Source organism: Ursus maritimus, unplaced genomic scaffold (assembly GCF_017311325.1).
Source record: "Ursus maritimus isolate PB19 unplaced genomic scaffold, ASM1731132v1 scaffold_26, whole genome shotgun sequence".
NCBI classification, from domain to species: domain Eukaryota; kingdom Metazoa; phylum Chordata; class Mammalia; order Carnivora; family Ursidae; genus Ursus; species Ursus maritimus.
Window position 1 is genome coordinate 12,036,343 of NW_024425119.1, and position 23,333 is coordinate 12,059,675.

The 23,333-nt window shown below is 37.3% G+C and overlaps 1 protein-coding gene across 2 annotated transcripts in view; it reads right to left on the reverse strand.

The window, feature by feature from the left end:
* The window catches only part of LRP6 (LDL receptor related protein 6), a 197,896-nt gene that overhangs the window by 171,916 nt on the left and 2,647 nt on the right, over positions 1–23,333 (reverse strand). For both annotated transcript variants that reach the window (XM_040642168.1, XM_040642167.1), the window contains exon 2: positions 442–835. In XM_040642168.1, coding sequence (XP_040498102.1) covers positions 442–835 — 394 coding nt within the window. The remainder of the gene's footprint in view (positions 1–441; positions 836–23,333) is intronic.

Below are 23,333 nucleotides of genomic sequence, written 5' to 3' on the forward strand. Positions count from 1 at the left end.
AATACTTCAGAGTTTAATAAAAAAGACACTAGTATAACAAAATGATTGCATATACACTAAAAGTTGTAAGATCCATAAGATTTTTTTATGTTGTCTTGAGCTATCAAATACCACTCTTGTTAGGTCTTCATCCCTTCTTCTCTGCCTTCTAATTATCCTCTCATAATTATTAAATGCAGAAAACAAACCAAGAACTCTATGTATGGCTATCCCATAAGTGATGTTACAAACACAGTATAGTAATATTTACAGAAACATCTTACTTTAAGAACACAACATAATTTCCCACGTTCAAGTCTACTTGACAAAGAAGCTCAGAGAACCTAAAATTTGGTTTTTGATCTTTCTTTTCTTTTGGGGTTGGGGAGGGGGTGTCTATGCTAGCGGACAGAAACCAGCAAACAGAGATGCAATAGGCTTTATACATTGCACAAAACTTACCCACTTGAAGGATCTAAGGCAATAGCTCTGGGTTGATCCAATTCTTGCCAAAATAAAACTTTCCGTAAAGATCCATCTAAATTAGAAACTTCAATCCGATTTGTTTCAGAATCTGTCCAGTATAATTTTTCTCCAAGCCAATCACATGCCAGCCCATCAGGGGACAATAATCCAGAGACAACAACATTCTGTACACTCTCAGTTTTGTTAAACTCTGTTCGTTTAATGGCTTCTTCGCTGACATCACTCCAGTATATCAAGCCATGACCAAACACAAAGTCCACCGCAGCTGCATCCTCCAAGCCTCCAACTACAATCGTAGCATTCTCTTTGCCATTTGTAGCATCAACCAATCGCAAGTCCCGTCTGTTTGCATAAAGCAACAAAGGGGCCGCTAGAACAAAAAAAGAAAAATATGTAAGTAAAAAGAAAGGAAATGTAATGGTTCCTATAAATTGAGTTTCAAATCAGCATTAGTGAACAAATACTATCAAAAATAAGAGTAAATAAATCTATAGAAGTCTGTCTTAAAGTCTTTTCACAAACAAAATACCATTTTTGCAGCATTTAAATACAAAAAGTGCAAAAGCAAGGAAATAATTCTACTAGGACAGCCTTTTCTTATTAAAACAGTCTGTCACATAAAATTAAAAAGTTTGGCCATACCAAGAATTCACAAGGATATGGAGCCAGTGGAACACACACTCTACTGTGGGGAGGGGGATATAAATGGTGCAGCCACTTTGGAAAACAGTTTGACAGTTTCTTAAAAGGCTAAATATACATCCTACCATATGATCCAGCCACTCCATGCCTAGGTATTTACTCAAGAGAAATAAAAGCATATGTCAATACAAAGACCTATACATAACTGTTCATAGCAGCTTATATGAAATAAAGCCAAACTGGAATCAATACAAATGTCATCAACAAACTAATGGATGAACCAACTGTGATATAACCATACAGTACAAATAATGAACTGTTTGTACATGTAACATGGAATCTCATATACCATGTGAACCTCAAAACAGTCACGTGGAGTGAAAGAAGTCAATCCAAAAAAAAAAAAAAGTATAGATTGCATGACTCCATTTATATAAAATTTCAGAAAATTCGAATTACTCTATTGTGACAGCAAGCAGATCAGTGATTGGAGATGGACAAAGAGGGTAAAAAAGAACAGGGATTATACAGGGAGAGAGTATAAAGAGGCATGAGGAAACTTGTGGGTAATAGGTATATCACATCTATCTATGCAGACGGTTCAAGAGAGGTATTCATATCAAAACTTATTAAATATACTTTCCATATGCAAAATTTATTGTATTATCAATTATATCTTAATAAACCTGTTAAATACACAATCTGGCAGAGATAGTTCTTAACAACTATTTTATTCTGTTTTACATTATTATCAAAATGACCTCTGAATAAGACCTAATACCAAAACTAAATATAAAGCCTACCCTAAATATTTAACTTTGAGAAAGCTGAAGCTGTTAGGATTAAATTTGTATAAATTCTACGGTTTTGGGAATTTTTAAATATCTATTCCAAGTTCCTGACATTTACTTTCCTGGTATCATTAGTAATTAAAGATACAGAGCACAACTATCCAAAAGAACTTTCTCTGATGACAGAAATACACTCTCCCCTGGGCAATACAGTATCCAGTGGCCAAAATGTGGCTAGTGTGACTAAGAAATTAAATCTTCAATTTTATTTAACCTTAACTCATTTAAATTTAAATAGACAAGTGGTTGTATTGGATAGCAGAGATCTAAAGGCTGAGATGAAGAATACAAATGAGGGAAGGAAAAATAACACCAGAGTTCTGCAATAACGTACATAATCTCTCACAATTACTTAACTAAAGGTCTAAAACTGTGTCATCCAAAGGCAATACCAAGTACCATTTAAAAGTAACCACTACCTCTTTTTTTTAAGAAATTAATTTCAAAAAATTAAGGTGCTCAAAAAAGTATAAAGAAAAAAAGTGATATTTACCCAGTATATGGATTCAGTAATCCAGTTCATGGATTATGGCTGCCAAGTGGAGTTCTAAAGTCCACTATTTTCAGCTAGAAGTATAATATGGATTTCCCTACTAAATAAGCTTAAATCCATCTGTCTTAGTCAAAAACAAACAGGTGGATAGCTTTTTAAAAAAGTGACTAAAAGCCCTGTCTGCTCATTCTGTGTATCTAATACTGCTATTGGCAAATTAATAAATTTCCCTCACAGATTCACGCTTAACTAATTTCAAGCCTTCATTCATCACAATGATTTATCAGTACCCACAGTGTCTATTGCATTATCTTATATTGAGTCCGTCATGCTATGAGCCAATTATAAAAATCAGGAAAAGGGACTCTACTAGTTAAGGGCACAATGCTAAGTACTACACAGGGCTAAGCAACTGCCTGAGAACACTTACAGTTTAAAATCCAAGAATTTAAAATCCAAGAGTGATAATAATCTATTTATTGAGCACCTTTCTTTATGGCACTATCCTTGGAAAACTGTGTACCAACTCGTATGTGACATCAGGTATTAATAACTAAATCTGTTAAGTCTGTTTATGACTTTCAAGTCAAACACTAATACTTTACTGAACATTTGGTCTACAAAATCCAAAAAACCTTTCTGATCATTTAAGACCTCAAAAGCCTTCTAAGTACAAGGGGAAAAAGAGCGCTGGGACAAGTTAACTTCTTTTAATTGAGCAGTACTATTTATAATTAAGATTTCTAAGGGACTATGTGTAGGGGCACCTGGCTGGCTCAGTCAGTAGAACATGTGACTCTCAATCTCGGTGTTGTTGAGTTCAGAGCCCCGTATTGGGTGTGGAGATTACTTTAAATCTTTTTTTTTTTAATTAAGGACACTATGTAAACCTACCAACTATTACAGGGTTCACCCTGTCTAACCACCCTTCTGATACTTGAATACTACAATATTACAACCAATATCTATTCAGCAATATATTAAATGGGATATCTGAAAGGTACAATTTGATTGGTAATATTTTTTAATCTATGAAAGAAATACACTGAATCCATACACATGCACCCCTAGTTACAGTATATATGCCATGCACTCCATTAACTTCCTTTCCAAAGAGCTTACCTTCTAACTTCCTAACAGCCAGATAATCCAAATATCTGCCAACATATCCCTTTAGTGGAACCTGCACAGTGCTTAGGAATCCTCATTTTCCTTTATTAACTTCCTATTAAACTTTCTCTAGTAGCCTTTCTAAATTTTTTCCACTTTTCTGAAGACAAATTCCACGCTTTGAATCCTTACACCTCGGATCATCTCCTAAAATAATCTCAATGAATCAGGAAGAAAATAAATGCCATATATCCCCAACACCTTAAACTTCTCAAAAATCTCTATATACCCCATCCCTCCTCCTTTATCTCATCCTCGGTCTCAAATGACAAGTTACCTTTTCTCCTTTTTATGGTTAAAGCAATACTTTTGATTCAGTCTCCCTACTTCCTCTCTGCAACTTTCCTCTATGGATTATTCCCTATTTCTTGTATCTTCAATGGCTCCCGCCAGGTCTCTGCTATCAAAACACTTTGTTCTAATAACCCTAACCTTGCTACCACCAAGAGAATTCTATTTCTCCTAACTACAAAATCTTATAATATTGAATACATTTCATACCACCATCTTAGTCTAACTTAGACTAACTTTCCACTCATCACCCAACTAAAACTGCTCTGCTCTCTCCAAGTCTCCAATGGCCTTTTCTCAGTCCTTATTTCTGACCTCTATTTAGCATTCAACAATGTTGACCATATCCCTACCTATGTAGAAATCTCCTTCTACTACACTTATTCCTATTTTTCCTTCAGTACTGCACCTATAACTTCTTGTTGGCCATCTCTTCCAACCATTAAATTAAATTCATCACCTCCCCCACAACCTGCCAAAAAAAAAATATCTTCAAGAGTCAATGGTACCATTTTCCTATTCTTACGGGTACACAGTGGAACCCTCTTTCATACCTCCCTTTTCCCCTAGTCTGCCAAATACTGTCTTGCTGACTCTTCCTTTAGCATGTCCTTAAATCTGCCTCTTTTCCGTATTCAGAACCACTATCCGACTCTAGACCTTCATGACCTTATGCCTAAACTACCTTCTTAGTAAGTGATCTCAACACTCTCCCATCCCTTTTCCACTTCTAATACTTCTACTTTATCCAACTCAAAAAGCTTTCTGATTTCCTTTGCCTAAAATAAAAAGCCTCAATACTTCAGACCACCACCAGGTGACTTTTACCTAAGACTAACTTAATTTTATAGCCTCTGCATCATACAAACTGGTTTTGAACACAGTAACTGTGAGCACATCATACTGCATCAACACAGTGCATTCATTTTCCTGCCCACTCCATACTTCCCTCTCATTATCACAGCAAGCAAGTTCTTCAAGGCCAGATTCAAATCTTATCTATTCCACAAATCTTCCCAATTGCTTCAGCTTTCCTTTTTTGAGCTCTTACAGTCTTTATTGATACCAGCATTTTTAAAAATATATTTTCTACTTCAACTAGGATCTCTGCCCCTTGGGAACAGGAGCAATATAACTAAGTTTATCCCCAATACCTAGCAAGAGTTCACTGCCTGACAGTGATATGGTAAACGTATCTACTAATATCTAAAAGGAATTCTCCAGAACCTGATCTAAAAATATATTTGTCATTAACCCAAAAGGATTTTACATTAATTCTGGCCAAGTGCTCACAAATGCCCATTACTTACCTACTGACTTGTTCAAAGTTTAGTTAAGCTTATCTCCTCCCCACCGACCCCTGAAAGTTTAGCTAGCTCTGAGCTTAAGCAAAACAACACAGAACACCCTCTCTTTTTTTTAAAAGATTTTATTTATGTATTTATTTGACAGACAGAGAGAGAGCACAAGTAGGCAAAGCGGCAGACAGAGGGAGAGGGAGAAGCAGGCTCCCTGCCAAGCAGACAGCCCAATGCAGGGCTTGATGCCAGGACCCTGGGATCATGACCTGAGCCAAAGGCAGTCGCGCTTAACCGACTAAGCCACCCAGGTACCCCCAGAACATCCTCTCTTAAAGACTCATTCTGAGTATAAGGTGACCACAGGAAAAAAAACCTCCTTTTAAACTACCATGGTCATGTCATCTCCTAACCCCCACCAGCTTATCCCACTCTCCCACAAAGATCCTGCTAGCACTATTCATTTTAAGACAGAAGTCTTTTTGTGTTTGATTTTGAGACACCTACATATCTTGTGGTTAGAGCTTTCTACCTATTACAATAATCTTTTCAAATAACCTCCCTGACTCAGTAGGGATTTATTTTTGACATCTGTATGATGACATGACCTGGATGAGGACTGGGCTTCATCTATGGATGCACACCATCCCCACCTTGATAATGATATTTAAACTCTCCTCTCCTGTCCAGAGATTCATGTATCTTTCCTCAAGCTCAACTCTTGAACCAGTGCTCCAGATAGCTAGCCTGCTGCAACATGGTACTTCGATATTTTCCAGCAAACAAATTTTTTCTTTGGCTCTTTGAGAATCACACCCTGACTCTTGAGTAGGAATATTTCCCAGCTATTCTGTGAGGCCTCTTCTACCTTCCCTTGACTCCTCCAGTGGAGATTACAGTGGGAATTTCCTTGGCTCATCACAAGGGAATACAGGCACACCTCATTCTCTCACACTTCACTTTATAGCACCTCACAAATACTGCATTTTTTTTTTTTCAAATTAAAGGTCTGTAGCAATCCTGCATCAAGCAAGTCTATTGGTGCCATTTTTCCAACAGCATTTACTCACTTCATATACGTATTTCACATTACGGTAATTCTCCCAATATTTCTAACATTTTCATTATTGTTTTATTTGTTACGGTAATCTTTGATCAGTGATCTTCTATGCTACTACTCTAATTATTTTAGGGCACCACAAACTGCACCCATATAAGACAACAAAATCAATGAATGTTTTCTGTGTTGACTGCTCCACCAACTAGACATTCCCCTGTGTCTCTCCTTCTCCTCAGGCCCCTGTATTCCCTGAAACACAGCAACACTGAAATGAGGCCAATGAATAACCCTACAATGTTCCCTAAGTGTTCATGTGAAAGTAAGAGTCACAGATCTCTCACTTTAAATCAAAAGCTTGAAGTGATTAAGCTTAGTGAGGAAGGCATGTCAAAAGCTGAGACTGGCTCAAAGCTAGGCCTCTTGCACCAGTTGGCCAAGTTGTGAGTGCAAAGGGAAAGGAAATTAGAAGTGCTACTCCAGTGAAGATTCAAATGATAAGAAAGCACAACCACCTTACTGATGATATGGAAAAAGTTTTAATGGTCTAAATAGATCAAACCAGCCACAACATTCCCTTAAGCCAAAGCCTAATCCAGAGCAAGGCCCAAACTCTCTTCAATTCTATGAAGGCTGAGAGAAGTGAGGAAGCTGCAGAAAAGTTTGAAGCTAGCAGAGGTTGGTGCATGAGGTTTAAAGAAATAAGCCATCTCTGTAACAAAAAAGTGCAAGGTAAAGCAGCAAGTACTGATAAAGAAGCAGAAGCAAGTTATTCAGAAGACCTAGCTAAGATAATTAAGGAACGTGGCTACACTAAACAACACATTTTCAATGTAAACAAAACAACTTTATATTGGAAAAAGATGCCCTCCAGAACTTCCACTGTTGGTGAGAAGTCAATTTCTGGCTTCAAATTGTCAAAGGACAGACTGACCCTCTTGTTAGGGGCTAATGCAGCTGGTGACTCTAGGTTGAAACCAATGCTCGTTCACCATCTGAAAATCCTAGGGTGCTTAAGAATTATGCTAAATCTATTCTGCCTGCTCTGTAAATGGAACAGCAAAGCCTGGGTGACAATTCATTTGTTTATAACATGGTTTACTGAATGTTTTAAAACCACTGTTGAGACCCACTTCTCAGGGGGAAAAAAAAATACCTTTCAAAATATTACTGCTCGTTGACAATGCACCTGGTCACCCAAGAGGTCTGATGGAGATATCCACCAAGATTAATGCTGTTTTCATGCCTGCTAACACAACATCCATTCTGCAGCCCACAGAGCAAGGAGTAGTTTCAACTTTCAAGTCTTATTATTTAAGTAATATATTTTGTAAGGCTATAGCTATCACAGTGATTCCTCTGATGAATCTGGGCAAAGTAAATTGAAAACCTTCTGGAAAGGATTCACCATTCTAGATGTCATTAAGAATATTTATGAATCATGGAAAAAGATCAAAATATCAACATTAACAAGAGTTTGGATTCCAACCCTTATGGATGACTTTTAGGGGTTCAAGACTTCAGCAGAGAAAGTAACTGCAGATGTGATGGAAATAACAAGAGAAATACAAGTGGAACCTAAAGATGTAACTGAATTGCTGCAATCTCACGATAAAACCTGAACAGCTGAGAAGTTGCTTATTACAGATGAGCAAAGAAAGTGGTTTCTTGAGATGGAATCCACTCCTGGTGAAGATGTGGTGAAGACTGTTGAAATTACAACAAAGGACTTAGAATATTACATCAACTTAGTTGATAAAGTAACAGCAGGGTTTGAGAGGACTGACTTCAATTTTTTAAAGAAATTGTACTACAGGTAAAATGCTATCAAATGGCATCACATGCTACAGAGAAATCATTTGTGAAAGGAAGAGTCAATCGATGCAACAAACTTCATTGTTTTCTTAGTTTAAGAAATTGCCACAGCCACCCCAACCTTCAGCAACCACCAACCTATCAGTCAGCGGCCATCAACATCAAGGCAAGACCCTCCACCAGCAAAAAGATTACAACCTGATGAAAGCTCAGAATATAGTCAGCATTTTTTACCAATAAAAATTTAATTTAGGCATATGTGTTGTTTTTTAGACATAATGCTAATGCACACTTAAAAGACTATAGTACAGTGTAAACAGAACTTTTGTATGAACTAGGAAACTAAAAAATTCACTTGACTTGCTTTGTTGCAATAGTCACTTAACTATTGGGGTCTGCAAACAAACCCGCAGTATCTGCAAGGTACACTTGTACTCTTTCCCAGCTCCTTTGAATTCCTATTTCTGATTTAGTCATTTAATCCCGTAAGTAACTCTCATTCGGTTGAGCACCCTCCCTCTTCTCCCACTGACTGCACATTTCACCATTATAGCACTAATTCAGCTCAGAATCTTCAAAAATGGCAAAACTTTACTAGAGACAATTTAGAACTTCAATGTCCTCCTTGCAAAACTTGGGACCTCCCCAAACTGGCTCAGCTAAAACCTCTCCCTCCCATCACCCTCTGTTCTTCCTTCATCCTCTTGACCACCCTCAACCTTCCTGTCAGCTCCCTTGAATTCTTTATCCATCCTCCTTTTAATAACCCAGTTTCCTCCAACCCTTTATATCTACCGTATCAGACCTTTCCCTTCTCACTCCAACTTCTTAACTCCCTATAGTCACCTGAGCTTTAAGGCTCCCTTTTCCCTACTTGAGACTCATTAGGGACTCTCAGGGACCTGATTTAAAAATATGAATTGGAGGGGCACTTGGGTGGGTCAGTCAGTTAAGTGTCCCACTCTTGATTTCGGCTCAGGTCACGATTTCAGTGTCATGAGATAGAGCCCTGTGGTGGGCTCCACAAAAGGCATGAAGTTTGCTTAAGATTCTCTCTCCCTCTCCCTCTGCTCCTCCCCCACCACTTGCGTGCACACTCTCTCGCGCTCTCTTAAAAAAAAAAATTTGAACTTGGAAACAGGCTGGATCTTTTATCCACTCAGGTGAGCTCTGGAGACACCCAAAAAGCCCTTGGTCTTGAGTTCCTCACCCAAAATTTGTCCAGTCTCCACAAGATTACACATCAGGGCAACTTCATACTGACTGAGCAGGTAACCTCAACTTGCCCCATCTGCCAGAAACACAACCATGGTAAAAATATAAAGGAAGAATGAGAGCTTTTATATAAACTACCAGTGGGTTGAAACTTTCAAACTGAAGCTATAGCCTCTCTATTTGTGTCGGTTTGTATGTTTTTATACATATAGATGTTTGTTGCAACTGTTGTTTTTAGGTGAAGAGGAAAGCAGGACAGACCAGGACAAGCCTAGAGGCCTAAGGAAGGGGCTTGTCTTTATCTCAAGGGCAACAGAAAAAGGTACTGAAGATGACCACTGGGAAAGATCGACCAGTGATGTGAAACAGATGTGGAGGAAGAAGTTGACAAGGCAGTAAAATCAGACAAATCCATAAGGACTTGCAGCACTCCAGGCAAGAGAGTGATCACTTAAACCAGGGTACCCACGGGTGATGGGGGGGAGGGTCAGTGAATTCCTTAGGGAGAGACTACTCTCAATTCCTCACTGTAGAAGTGAGCACAGATGTCTACAGAGGTCAACTGACCTCCCCAAAGTCCTACATCTAGACAGGACAGTGCACCTGGTGCTGAAGCCGTGTTCCCTGACTCCAGTACTAGAGGTATGGAGGGGTAAAGTCGGTCACCATGTCTTTCACACAGTACGCTTAAAATAAATGTTCTTCTTATAATGATATGGCCAAGTTAATACCAATATTAATCAAAATGTGAGCAATGGCACTCAAGTAGCCTGTTGATGGAACCCCATTAGGGAGACACACTCACCAAAACTTCTCTAATGCTTTATCTTCATAACAAAAACAACAAAGCCACCACATTTGCATATAATATTTTATATTATTAAGACTAGTTTAACATGTATGATTCCATTTGGTTTCCATGACTTCCCTGTGAGGGTTTTGGGTCAGGTGTCCCTACCTTGCTGGTAATTAAGAAAACAAAGACACAAAGAAATGACCTATCCATGGTCACAGAGCCAGTGAGTGAGGAACCTAGATTTCTTCTGGGTTCCATATTTTCTTACAAAAATCTGCTCAATCTGACATGTACCCACAGTGCTTTCCCATAACCACAATTCTACTCTTCCAGAATGATACCAAAAATGCCAATAGACTACAAGACAGTTATACAAATAATGATGACAATGATAGCAGCATATTTAGCAATTTATGTATAGTGTCTCATTTAATTTTTACAACCCTGTGAGGTAAGTTGTATCATTATGCCAATTTTACAGATGAAGAAATCAAGACTCAGAGATGTTAACTACCTAACTCAAGAGCATCCAATTATTAAGTTTATGATGCAAAGAAAAAAAATTCAATCCCAGGTCTGACTCCAAAGCTGGACTCCAACCACCAGCCCCAGTTCCCCATGTCTGGGTGCCTGAGGCTCTCAGCCACCTCTCATGTAGTCTGTATCATGTCAAACCTGAAATAAGCTTAGCAGGCAATAGTTTTCAATGAATCCTTCATAATATTTTTTTAAACTTTTATTTATGCAGAGTAAGTAAATCGAAGTACAGCTGACACACAATGTTACATTAGTTTCAGGTGTACAACATAATCCCAAAAATCTATTCATTATGCTACACTCACCACAAGTGTAGTTACATGTGTCACTACAGAATGCTATTACAATACTATAATGTATGTTTTTTAATGTAACATGTGTTATATGCATATAAAATATTTTTCCTACCTCCAGATAGTATTGCCAATTATAACTTTAGATTATAAAATCCCTTAAAGGAGTTCTATTCTAATTGGCTTGAAAGTAAAAACTTGTTCATATTAATTAAATATTCCTAAGATTTCCAGAAATTAAGGAAATTAAACTTCCACTTTCGAAAGTATTTTTTATAGAAACTAAAGCAAGTATTTTAAGAATCCAAGGTAACAAACATTTAAGTAAATCTTTGGCAAATGAGACCAGTTCAATATTGTTGTTTTAATAAAAAAGCTATGTCTTCTGAGTTATCGACATGAAATTAAGATAAGCATACATTTTTATTCAACCTGGCTATGTTCTTTCTAAATTTTTACAGGTTTACTGAGAGAATAAACTAGCATTATATCTACATTTGTATTTAGCCAAGTTGAATCACTATTCTGACGAACATTTTAGTAGTAACTATGTTTTGTAATAAGCCAACTTGAAGATAGTTTCCAAAATCTTTTAGTTACTTAAAACCTAAGAACTGGGGTGCCTATGTGGCTCAGTCAGTTAAGTGTCTGCCTTTAGCTCAGGTCATGATCCCAGACCCTGGGACCGAGCCCCACATCAGGCTCCCTGTTCACTGGGGAGCCTGCTTCTCCCTCTCCCTCTCCCTCTGCCTCTCCCCTCCACTTGTGCATGCTCTCTCAAATAAATAAAATCTTTAAAAAAAAAAAAAGCCTAAGAATTATGGTAAATTAATTCATGGATATTTATTAAATACCAAAGTCATTTCTAATTAAGACATAACAATAAAGCATAAGCATTTCAAGTTTATACAGTTTTTTTCCTCTTACTTTTATGGTACCAACCAGCTATACATATTTGAGTTTATTTGTAGGCATATTCATTTTTTGCCATATTGAGAAGTGTACAGCTATAAAAAGTTATAAGAGGTATATTCATAAGCTCTGTCAGTCTACGGGAAAATGATGGTGCATGACAGTTCACAGTTATGCAATTCCATTTTCTCTGTAAAATAGCAGTAATTTATATGTCATAATTTTATATTTAAATGAGACTCTACTAGGAGAATGATGACAGAAAAGAACAACTCTGTATAGGGGTATGCAGAATGTGTTTTTATTAAGAAAAAGAAAATCATCCCAAAGTAAAATGGCTATTGCTTCAGAATAGAAAGAGCAAGATGCAGGACAAAACCTGAATGGATATAAAACATTATAAAAAGTTTATGAAAAAGAAATTTTTTTGTTGTGGTCAAAGCTAAGAGCTGATGCATTTATCTTGTGACAGTTTTGAAAAGTGCTATAGTATCAAATATTGTTACTTGCACAAAACAAAAATTCGATCTTCTATTAAAATGACAGAACTTCCTTGAGTCATTGGTCTGCTCTTAATATTAAGAGGTTATAAGGGGCACCTGGGTGGTGCAGTCAGTTAAGTGTCCGCTCCTGGTTTTGGCTCAGGTCATGATCTCAGGGTTTTGAGATGGAGTCTCACACCAGGCTCCATGTGGAGTCTGCTTGAGATTCTCTCTCCCTCTTCCACTTGTGCTCTCTCTAAAATAAATAAATAAATCTTAAATGAGTAAAGGTTATAAAAAGTTTTTCTTTGCCTTCTGAGTAATCTCCCTAAAAGGCAAAAACTCTGTGTCTTATCAGAATTTCCTATGCTTGGGGGCGCCTGGGTAGCGCAGTCGTTAAAGCGTCTGCCTTCGGCTCACAGCGTGATCCCAGCGTACCTGGATCGAGTCCCACATCAGGCTCCTCCGCTATGAGCCTGCTTCTTCCTCTCCCACTCCCCCTGCTGTGTTCCCTCTCTCGCTGGCTGTCTCTCTGTCACATAAATAAATAAAAAATCTTAAAATAAAAAAAAAAAAGAATTTCCTATGCTCGAAATTGACTTTATCATAGCTTGATTATTTAAAAAAAAAAAAGTCTTCTCACTTTTGAAAGAGCAATGGTTCATCGTGTGCCTTCCTATGTTTACTTTAAATAAAATTTTTTGACGCTTTGGTAAAATAGGTAGTCAAGTACTTCTTCTCACTGACCCATGATCCTATTTAACCAAATGTTCAAATCTCTAAATCTCCTTACAACTTCTGACATTCTGCCTTTTCAAAATCAAATCCTAAATGATATATTTTGCCCCTATGATTATCTCTGAAATTTCCCAAAGGGTTCCTCGGAATTCAAAAAGAATTTCTTCTTTCACCTTATAAAGAGAGGTATTAAAAATAATTAGATTGGGGTGCCTGGGTGGCTCAATTGGTTAAACGTCTGCCTTCAGCTCAGGTCATGATCCCAGGGTCCTGAGACTGAACCCCGCATGGGGCTCCCTGTTCAATGGGGAGTCTGCTTCTCCCTCTCCCCCCACTTGTGCTCTCTCTCAAATAAATAAATAAAATCTTTAAAAATAATAATAATAATAATTAGGTTTACTTGATCAATGTTATGATTTGCATGGAAAGCACTGTCAAAATCAGAAGTGATGCTTACCCTCCCTAGGTTAAATCTATATGAATAAAATATTATTATCTCAGAAGTTACATGAAATCTAGATATTGATCAATACTCTCACCATCCATGATATGTTTCTATTTATCAGGAGTCCTGGGGCTGCTTTGCCTAATATTAGATAACAATATTGTTGTATCATCAGTGAAAATTTCAGTTATGTGTATTTTTTTATGTTAACTTGGTCATATACAGTATATCTCAATACACTATATTCTTTCTCAATCAGAATTCTCATCACTTACTTATGGAATTTTATCATACAAATGTTTAGGACTTATTCCAGACTTACTAAAATTTTTTACTTAATAATCTTGATATATTCTTTTTGTTGTTTTTGGTTCCCTTCCCACCCTGTTCCACCACCACCCCTTCCTAATCTTGATATATTCTTGATGTGCTCTAACTGTATGTTTGATGGAACATGTGGCTCAGGATTATTATATATTTTATACACATAAATTAGATGTAATATCCACTCTTCTTTAAAATAAGGTTAATTATTATGCTTATAGATATTTTATCTAAAACTTTTTTGAATTGACCAGACTTTGGTTTGCATGCCACAAAATAACCAAATTTCCTCATCATTTGCATTATATTTTATAACAAACTCTCATCAGATCTTTCACTTTTAAAATAATCAGTAGTGGGGCACCTGGCTGGCTCAGTTTGTAAAGCAGGTGACTCTTGATCTAAGGGTCATGAGTTTGATCCCCACACTGGGCATGGAAATTACTTCATTTAAAAATTAATTAATTGGGGCGCCTGGGTGGCTCAGTTGTCAATCCTCTGCCTTCGGCTCAGGGCATGATCCCAGGGTTCTGGGATCGAGCCCCACATTGGGCTCCCTGCTCCACTGGGAGCCTGCTTCTTCCTCTCCCAACCCCCCCCTCCCCGCGTGTGTTCCCTCTCTCACTGGCTGTCTCTCTCTCTCTGTCAAATAAATACATAAAAATCTTAAAAAAAATAAATTAAAATAAAATAAAAATTAATTAATTAACCAATTAATTTACATCAAGAGTAAGTTAATCACCACCATTTTAAGTCTTTTGTCATCTACAGATAAGTTTTTTTTTTTTTATTCTGATGCTTCTCTGAAAGTGCTTGCAAATCAGCTATAAGCTACAGTGCTCATCTTCAACAAAAAAAGGACTGCTGAAAAAGGACTATACCGGTACTCTTGGGCTTCCCATGGCATCACTTAAAGAACTTTGAGACTATACCAGTGAACTAAGTCAGGATTTCCAAGAAGCTAATGGAGAAGCAGATAGATTTGTAAGACTACTAACCCAAGATCTAGCAGAATGAGAATTAACAGGACAGAATAAACTGATGAAGGATGATTACAAGTTTTATTTAAGATAATGTGATGCTTTGATGTTCCATTTTCTGGATATAAAGAACACTTTTCTTTTTTCTTTTACATTATCTGTAACTTGTTAATGATTTAAAGCATACTATGCTTTTGTAAACAGAAATAAAACATTTTTTTCTCCCTGCCTGACTCTTCCATCATTCAAAAACTTTTACTGTGTATTCTTATTTTCACAGCAATATAAGTATTTGCACAGGTTCAATAAGAGTCTGTCCCTTAGGTGGAAACATTGGTTATGCAACCGAGGCTTTGACTGGAATGCCATATTTGAAAGCAGTGCTCATTTAATTAAATATGACCAGACAGTTTTAAGGAGCTATGGCTGACTTCATGAAGCCAGCGCTCACAGTTCTCTTAGGAAAACTAGACTGGTACCTGGCCAGGAGTTCCCAGCCTCACAGGTGAAGTAAGCAAGATCACTTCCAGGCAGGCCCAGGAACTCTAGGATATGTCTGAGAACTTCAAGAATTCACCAGAATCTATAGGTACTACAAGTGAAACCTGATAATGAATTCTTGACTTGGCTTCCTTGGCTTCAAGAGGTTTTTTTAAAAGTGAAATCCAGGGGCACCTGGGAGGTGCAGTCAGTTAAGCATCCAACTCTTGGTTTTGGCTTAGGTTGTGATGTCAGGGTCATGAGATCAAGCACTGTGTGGGCTCCTTGCTCAGTATGAAGTCTGCTTGGGTTTCTCTCAAGGAAGGAGGGGAACTCTTTTTCTTTCTCAAATAAATAAATAAACCTTTAAAAAAAATGTGAAATCCAAAATAAACTATTGAGACTACACCAAAATAAAGTGCTTTTGCACAGCAAAGGAAACATCAACAAAACAAAAAGGCAACCTACTGAATGGGAGAAGATATTTGCAAATCACTTATCTGATGAGGGATTAATATCCAAAATATATAACAAACTTATACAATTCAATACCAAAAAAAAATTTTGATTTAAAAATGAGCAGAGGACCTGAAGAGACATTTTTCCAAAGAAGACATACGGATGGCCAAGAGACACATGAAACAATGCTCAACATCATTAATCATCAGAGAAATGCAAATCAAAACCACAATGAGGTATCACCTCGTACCAGTCAAAATGATTAGTATTAAAAAGACAAGAAACAACAAGTGTTGGCAAAGATGTGGGAAAAAAAGAACATCATGCACTATTTGTGGGAATGTAAACTGGTGCAACCATTGTGGAAAATAGCGTGGAGGTTCCCCAAAAAATTAAAAATAAAAATACCATATGAAAACAAAAGCATTAATGCGAAAAGATATATGCACCCTTATGTTTACTGCAGCATAATTTACAATAGCCAAAATATGGAAGCAACCCAAGTAACCCTCAATGGATGAAGATGTGGCATGCATGCACGCACGCACACACACACAAAATGGACTATTACTCTACCATAAAAAAGAATGAAATCTTGCTATCTTTGACAACATAGATGGACCTAGAGGGTATTACACTAAATGAAAGAAGTCAGGCAAAGACACATACCGTATGATTTTACTTATATGTGGAATCTAAAAAATAAATTTAAAAAACCAGACTATTAAATACAAAGAACAAGTTGGTGGTTGCCAAAGGGAAGGTGGGTGAGGGGACGGGAAAAAATGAAGGAGATTAAAAGATACAAACTCCCACTTATAAAATAAATAAGTCATAGAGGTGATAAAAGTACAGCACAGGGAAAATAGCCAATAATATTGTAGTAACACTGTACAGTGACAGAGGATGACTACATTTATCATGACAGAATTGTCAAATCACTATTTGGTGTACACCTGAAACTAAGATAACATGGCATGTCAATTATACTTCAATAATAAATAATTTTTTCAAGTCCAATCCAAGATTCCTTATAAAAATATTCAGCAAGGCAACTCACAAAGCCTACACCTACATAAATAATCGGGTCATATCTAATGATATCAACTTCACAATGACTCTTATTCTACCCTGTTAGGGACTGAATGTTTGTGTTCCCCAAAATTCTTATGTTGAAACCCTACCCCCACTATGTGACAGTATTAGGAGGTAAGGCCTTTGGGGAGTAATTAGCCCTCCTTACATGAGGTCATGAGGGTGGGAAAAAAGGGGGGGTGGGAAGGGCACCTAGGTGGCTCAGTCCTTAAGCATCTGCCTTCGGCTCAGGGCGTGATCCTAGCGTTATGGGATCGAGCCCCACATCAGGCTCCCTGCTTTACTGGGAGCCTGCTTCTTCCTCTCCCACTCCCCCTGCTTGTGTTCGCTCTCTCGCTGTGTCTGTCAAATAAATAAATAACACCTTAAAAAAAGGGGGGGGGTGGGAGCATGATGGTAGAGTCCTCACAAATGGGATTAGTACCCTTTTAAGAGCCAAGAGCTTATTTCCTCTCTCTTGCTATCCACCCTGTGAGGATACAGAGAGAGGTCAGTAGTCTGCCACCCAGAGAGGATCCTCACCAGAAACTGTCTATGCTGGCACCTTCATCTTGGGCTTCCAGCCTCCAGAACTGTGAGAAATAAATTTCTGTTGTTTATAAGCCATCCAGTCTATACTATTTTTGTTACAGCAAAAAGCTGTAAGCCTCAACTGACGAAAACATACCCCTAACAGTGAAAAATTTTGTTTTAAACAAAACTTGTGACCAAGTGCTCACGATCGTTCATTACTTATCCACTGATGTGGCTTGACCAAACTTAGTAAGACTCTTCTCGTTTCCCACAAGCCCCTAAACTTTGGCTTGCCCTAAGTTTAAGCAGGTAGATGCAGAACTTCCTCCCTTAACAGGTCATTCCAAGTATCAGCTGACCACAGGGGGAAAACATGATCATGTAATCTGCTTACCCCGACCCTCTTGACTCACCCCCGTACAAAGTTCCTGCTAGCCCTGCTTAGCCTTCTCTATAAAAGTTTGTGTTTGATTTTGAGATACTTGCAGATCTTTCAGTCAGAGCATTCTCCCTATTTTAATAATCATTTTGAATAGTCTCTCCTTATCTAAATCCAGACTGGTTTTTATTTAACAGTATTATGACAAACCACCTATTTGCAAACTCCAAAGCAACACTGACATTTATTTTCCTCTATTAAAAATGACTGGTATCATTTCCAAAACTGTAGTAAGGCCCAGGTAAAATTAGGTACATACAGAAAGCACTGCATGTGAAATTACTGTCTAGAGTACCAGCAACCTAGCCTTCAGTTAGTCATTCACCTTTCTACTTTATAAAATGAAAAATTTGACCAGGTAATTGTTAATACCCCTTCTATCCTATTAATCTAATATGAATTTGGTAAAAAAAAGTTTAACTGAGACAGTGTTCTATGTAGTCAATACACAGAAATGAAGTGCTGCTGAACTGAGTCCTTCTCCAGCAGAAAAACAAGATTTTTTTCATGTCTATTTCTATAACTTCAAAAAGAGATTTCGGAAATAATTTCTGAAGATAAAGATACCAATGATCAAACCCACAGTCATTCGAAAGTGCTTCATATATCCACACAATGGAGTATTATTCAGCCATAAAAAAGAAGGACGTATTGATATGTGCTATAAACATGAACCCTGAAAACATTATGCTAAGTGAAAGCCATATACAAATGGCCACATATTGTATGATTTCATTTATATGAAATGTTCAGAACAGGCAAATCCATAGAGACAGCAAAGTAGACTAGTCGTTACCAAAGCCTGGGGGAAGGGGAAATGAAAAGTGACTGCTAAGGGGTACAGGATTTCTTTTTGGGGTGATGAAAATGTTCTGGAATTAGACTGTAGTGATGGCTGTACAACCCTGTGAATATACTAAAACCCACTGAACTGGACACTTTAAAACAGAGAACTTTATGGTATGTGAATTATATCTGTTTTTCTAAAAAACTGGGTTAAAAAAGTACTTGAGCGTGCTAATTATATTACCAATGCAACAGTTACATCCTAAAACCAGAAAACACATTACATAATCCACATTTCAAATTCAGTCTCAGATATAAACACACTGATTTATTTCTGATTAGTTTTCTCTATCTCATCTGTGCTAAAAAAAAAAAAATTATAGTAGCTACAAATTTATACCATGTCTAATAAACAATTTGAGACAAAACACAAAATGAAGCTCCAAACAGACTGTATAAATGTCAAAAAAATTCACATCTTCTAATATTGCTTTAAATGTAAAATTTAGAATATTTAATATATGCAAAGCTCTGGTTCATGATGGTATATAAAGGGAAAAAAATCTACTCTTGAAACACTTTATATCTAACAAAGAGCTGTTGTCTTCACTGGCATAAATCATGAAACTAACAAATAAAGACCATATAACAGTGTAGCTAAGAGCTCATGTTAATGAAGTTCAGATGTAGCTTTCTCAGACTTGCAAAATACAGAATCTTTAAATTGGATACATGGATACACTTAAATTACACCTCCCAATAAAGCTGGCCAACAATGAGAAAGACTCTCATACCTATATCCTGTACTTGATGGGATTTTGGTCTAAGTGATAAAGTGATGACTAACCAAGGCCATCAGAGAAAAATGGCTTCCTGGCCAAACAAACATAATTTGATAAAGGTACAGTTTTCCATTATCTGAATGACTACTTTCTTGAAAAACAGGACTGCTGCAAATCATATTCACCTCTGCACTTTTATTTTTACTGAGAATGTAATCAGTAACTTTAGGCCTAATGTCAATTTATAACTTAAAAATTCACTTAATAAATTTTTTTGCCAAAAACTATGATTTCACTTTGCATCCCCAATCTCCCGGCCCTTCCAAGCAAGATATCACAGAAATAAAAATTAGGAAGTTATGGGGCACCTGGGTGGCTCAGTCGTGTAAGTGTCTGCCTTCAGCTCAGGACATGATCCCAGGGTCCTGGAACCAAATCCCATGTCAGGCTCCCAGCTCAGCGGGGAGCATACTTCTCCCTCTCTCCCTCTGCTCCCCGTGTGCGTGCTCTCTCTCTCTCTCAAATAAATAAAATCTTTTATAAAAAAAAAATTAGCAAGTTACATTACAGCTAAGAGGATCATAGCACTGAAGTACCAATAATTTTCACCAAATAGAGCCCAGGCACATTTTAATATTTTCCTGTCTCACATCTGAATGTCCTGAACTGTTTGTGAGGATAGTCACTGCCACAAGTAACACAAGTTTGAGAAACCAAGCATGTGCTAATAATATCAAATGACACTATTTTCCTTGTATTTATGATGAATTATATTTTAAATTAGTAATTTCAAGGGCAAATATCCAAATCTTAGGTTATCTGATCTACATATTTGACTTTATTTCAAAGTTATTCACATGGAGGTGTTCTATTCATTAAGACAGCTCATTTTACAGAATATACATAAAAACTCTCATACAAAGAGTTAAACATGCAATGCAGGAATTCAGTATAACTTTTTTTTTTAAAGATTTTATTTATTTATGTGACCCAGACAGCCAGTGAGAGAGGGAACACAGCAGGGGAGAGGGAGAGGAAGAAGCAGGCTCCCAGCCTAGGAGCCCGATGTGGGATTCGATCCCGGAACGCCGGCATCACGCCCTGAGCCGAAGGCAGACGCTTAACGACTGCGCTACCCAGGCGCCCCATCATTTTTTTTAAAGATTTTATTTATTTATTTGACAGAGATAGAGAGATAGAGACAGCCAGCGAGAGAGGGAACACAAGCAGGGGGAGTGGGAGAGGAAGAAGCGGGCTTCCAGCAGAGGAGCCTGATGTGGGGCTTGATCCCAGAACGCCGGGATCAGGCCCTGAGCCGAAGGCAGACGCTTAACGCTTAACGACTGCACCACCCAGGCACCCCCGGGGAATTCAGTATAACATTTACCCATCCTGCAGGGAAAAGTCTATCAACTGAATAATTTTAACTGTTGTAATGAAATAATACAATAAAAATTTTTCTCAATTAAACAATGTTTTGAGAAAATTATTTTGCCCACACTTAACTCTTAAGTATCACAATCAACTGTACTATTTATCCTCTAGCTTATTTATAATACTCACCTAAAACAGTGTTAAGGCTGCAATCCTTTAAGGTAAAATAAATTTTATATAGTAGCCATTTTAGTTATATAAAATAAAACAATATATCAGAAGTGGGGTGCCTAGCTGGCTCAGATGATGGAGCATGTGACTCTTGATCTCTGGATCGTGAGTTTGAGCCCCACGTTGGGGGTAAAGATTACCTTTAAAAAACAAAAACTTAAAAAAATATATCAGAAGTGAAAGTATTTCGTGGAGCTTTCACTTTGGTTGCAGAAGAGTCAAAAAAGTTCAAAAACCACTGGCCTAAAACTATTGACTCCCTGTAACAGTGCTTGACACTTAAATGTTTTACTAATCTTTCCTGAGCATTAATATTTCTTTTAACTTAGCCATCTTACTATCAGCAGCCATTTATTCAGGGTCTACTACTGACTATACACTATACTCTCCCTTTGCAAATATTATCTCCCATCAGTTCTCATAAAAATCCTGTAAGGTATTATCCCTATATAACAGAAGAGGACACTAAAGCTAAGTAATTTGTCCAAGATTACATAATGTAATAGAAGATCTGAACTTGGTTTATCAATAAAAACCATACCTTCCTGTTATAGTGCCCCACTTTATAATCTTCCTTGAATATAAACTTGTAATGAAACTTCCATGATGAGATTGAATCTTCTCAAGAAAATTTACCCATGACCGAAACAGGTTACTGTGTTACTTGTTTTTCCGAAATGTTTAAATTTTAAGCTCACATTTATATACCCTCCACACAATCTTCTTTGATACTCAAAAAAGACAGTTATTTCTGATAGCTAAAGCACACATACCCTCCACACATCTTTGATATTCAAAAAAGACAGTCATTTCTGGGGCGCCTGGGTGGCACAGCGGTTAAGCGTCTGCCTTCGGCTCAGGGCGTGATCCCAGCATTATGGGATGGAGCCCCCCCTCAGGCTCCTCCATCAGGCTCCTCCGCCATGAGCCTGCTTCTTCCTCTCCACTCCCCCTGCTTGTGTTCCCTCTCTCGCTGGCTGTCTCTATCCCTGTCGAATAAATAAATAAAATCTTTAAAAAAAAAAGAAAAGACAGTCATTTCTCATAGCCAAAGCACATACAACTGTATGGAAGAATACTTCAGTTCAGCAAATGGAAAAACCTCCAATTAAAGCAAAACAAAAAAGTCTCTGAGAAACCAAACCATGGGAAATTAGTTAGGCCTCATGATAACAATGAGCTGAAACCTTACACATAACAACCAAATTATTCCCTAGCCAAACGAGCAAACCTAAAGCTAAGTAAGTAAGTAGGAATGAAAGTAGCAAATTCAACTGCGTGAAATTATCATCAAACACCAATCCCACTAATCAACCTCATGCTCAACGGGTCATTCAGTCCAGTTCTCCCCAAGCGTGTTGCTTGGATCAAAGGTTTAGCAGAATGTTAAAAGGATTTATGGAAAAAATACCAAGTTTGGGAAACGGTGAGTTAAACAAAATTAAAATTGGTCTACTTCACGTTCTCTCAGAGCCCTTAACATGTTAATGTGAATTATGCATCTCCAAAGGGATTCTTCATCCTCACGCAAATAAGGTGTACAGAGATTAAGTGACTTATCCAAGGTCACAGCACAGATAGCTAATGGCAAACTCAGAATCAGAATCTAATTTTCCTGATTCCCACTTCAAAATTCATTCTACCTCCTAGAGATTCTATTTGATATTAAAGAAAAAGCCTTTCCAAAGACCACTTCTACAAAACATAAGATGGAAAACACTAGTGGCTTGTCTGTACAGTACTTTCCACCATCCCACCAAAACTAATATACTTTTTTGAAAACTAGCAAAAAATGTTTATGAAACAACAAAACCTCCTCAAGCTGAGACAAAGTATTTGCAGATTATACACATAATCGTATGCCAAAATTCATATTCTTATAAAAATATTTCCTCTAGAAAATCAGAGATATAATCTTTTCTAATCAGTACCTGGATGGAACTAAAAGAATAGTAAGGAAGACAACCCAGATTGTTAGGGACATGCCTATTTTGCTCACCACTATAATATCAAAGCTTGATATACAATAGGTATTCCAAACATATTTGCTAAAAGAATGAACAATAAATCCCTACCATTAATAAATTCCTACCAATAAATCCCTAGTATCCCTCTACCATTAATGAGCTGTAGGAGCTTGATCAAATCATAATCTCTCTGAATCTGAATATCCCCACTTGCAAATGAAGCTGTTAGACCAGAATGATCAAGATCTCTTCTACCTGTTAGAATTTGTAAATCTTATACAAATTAAATATCAAATTCCTAGCATTTGAAAATATGTCCACAATAAAAAATTACAACAAAAATAACATTAGCAAATCACTGATATTCATCATTTCATTTAATATGCCCGTTAAACATGCAAAT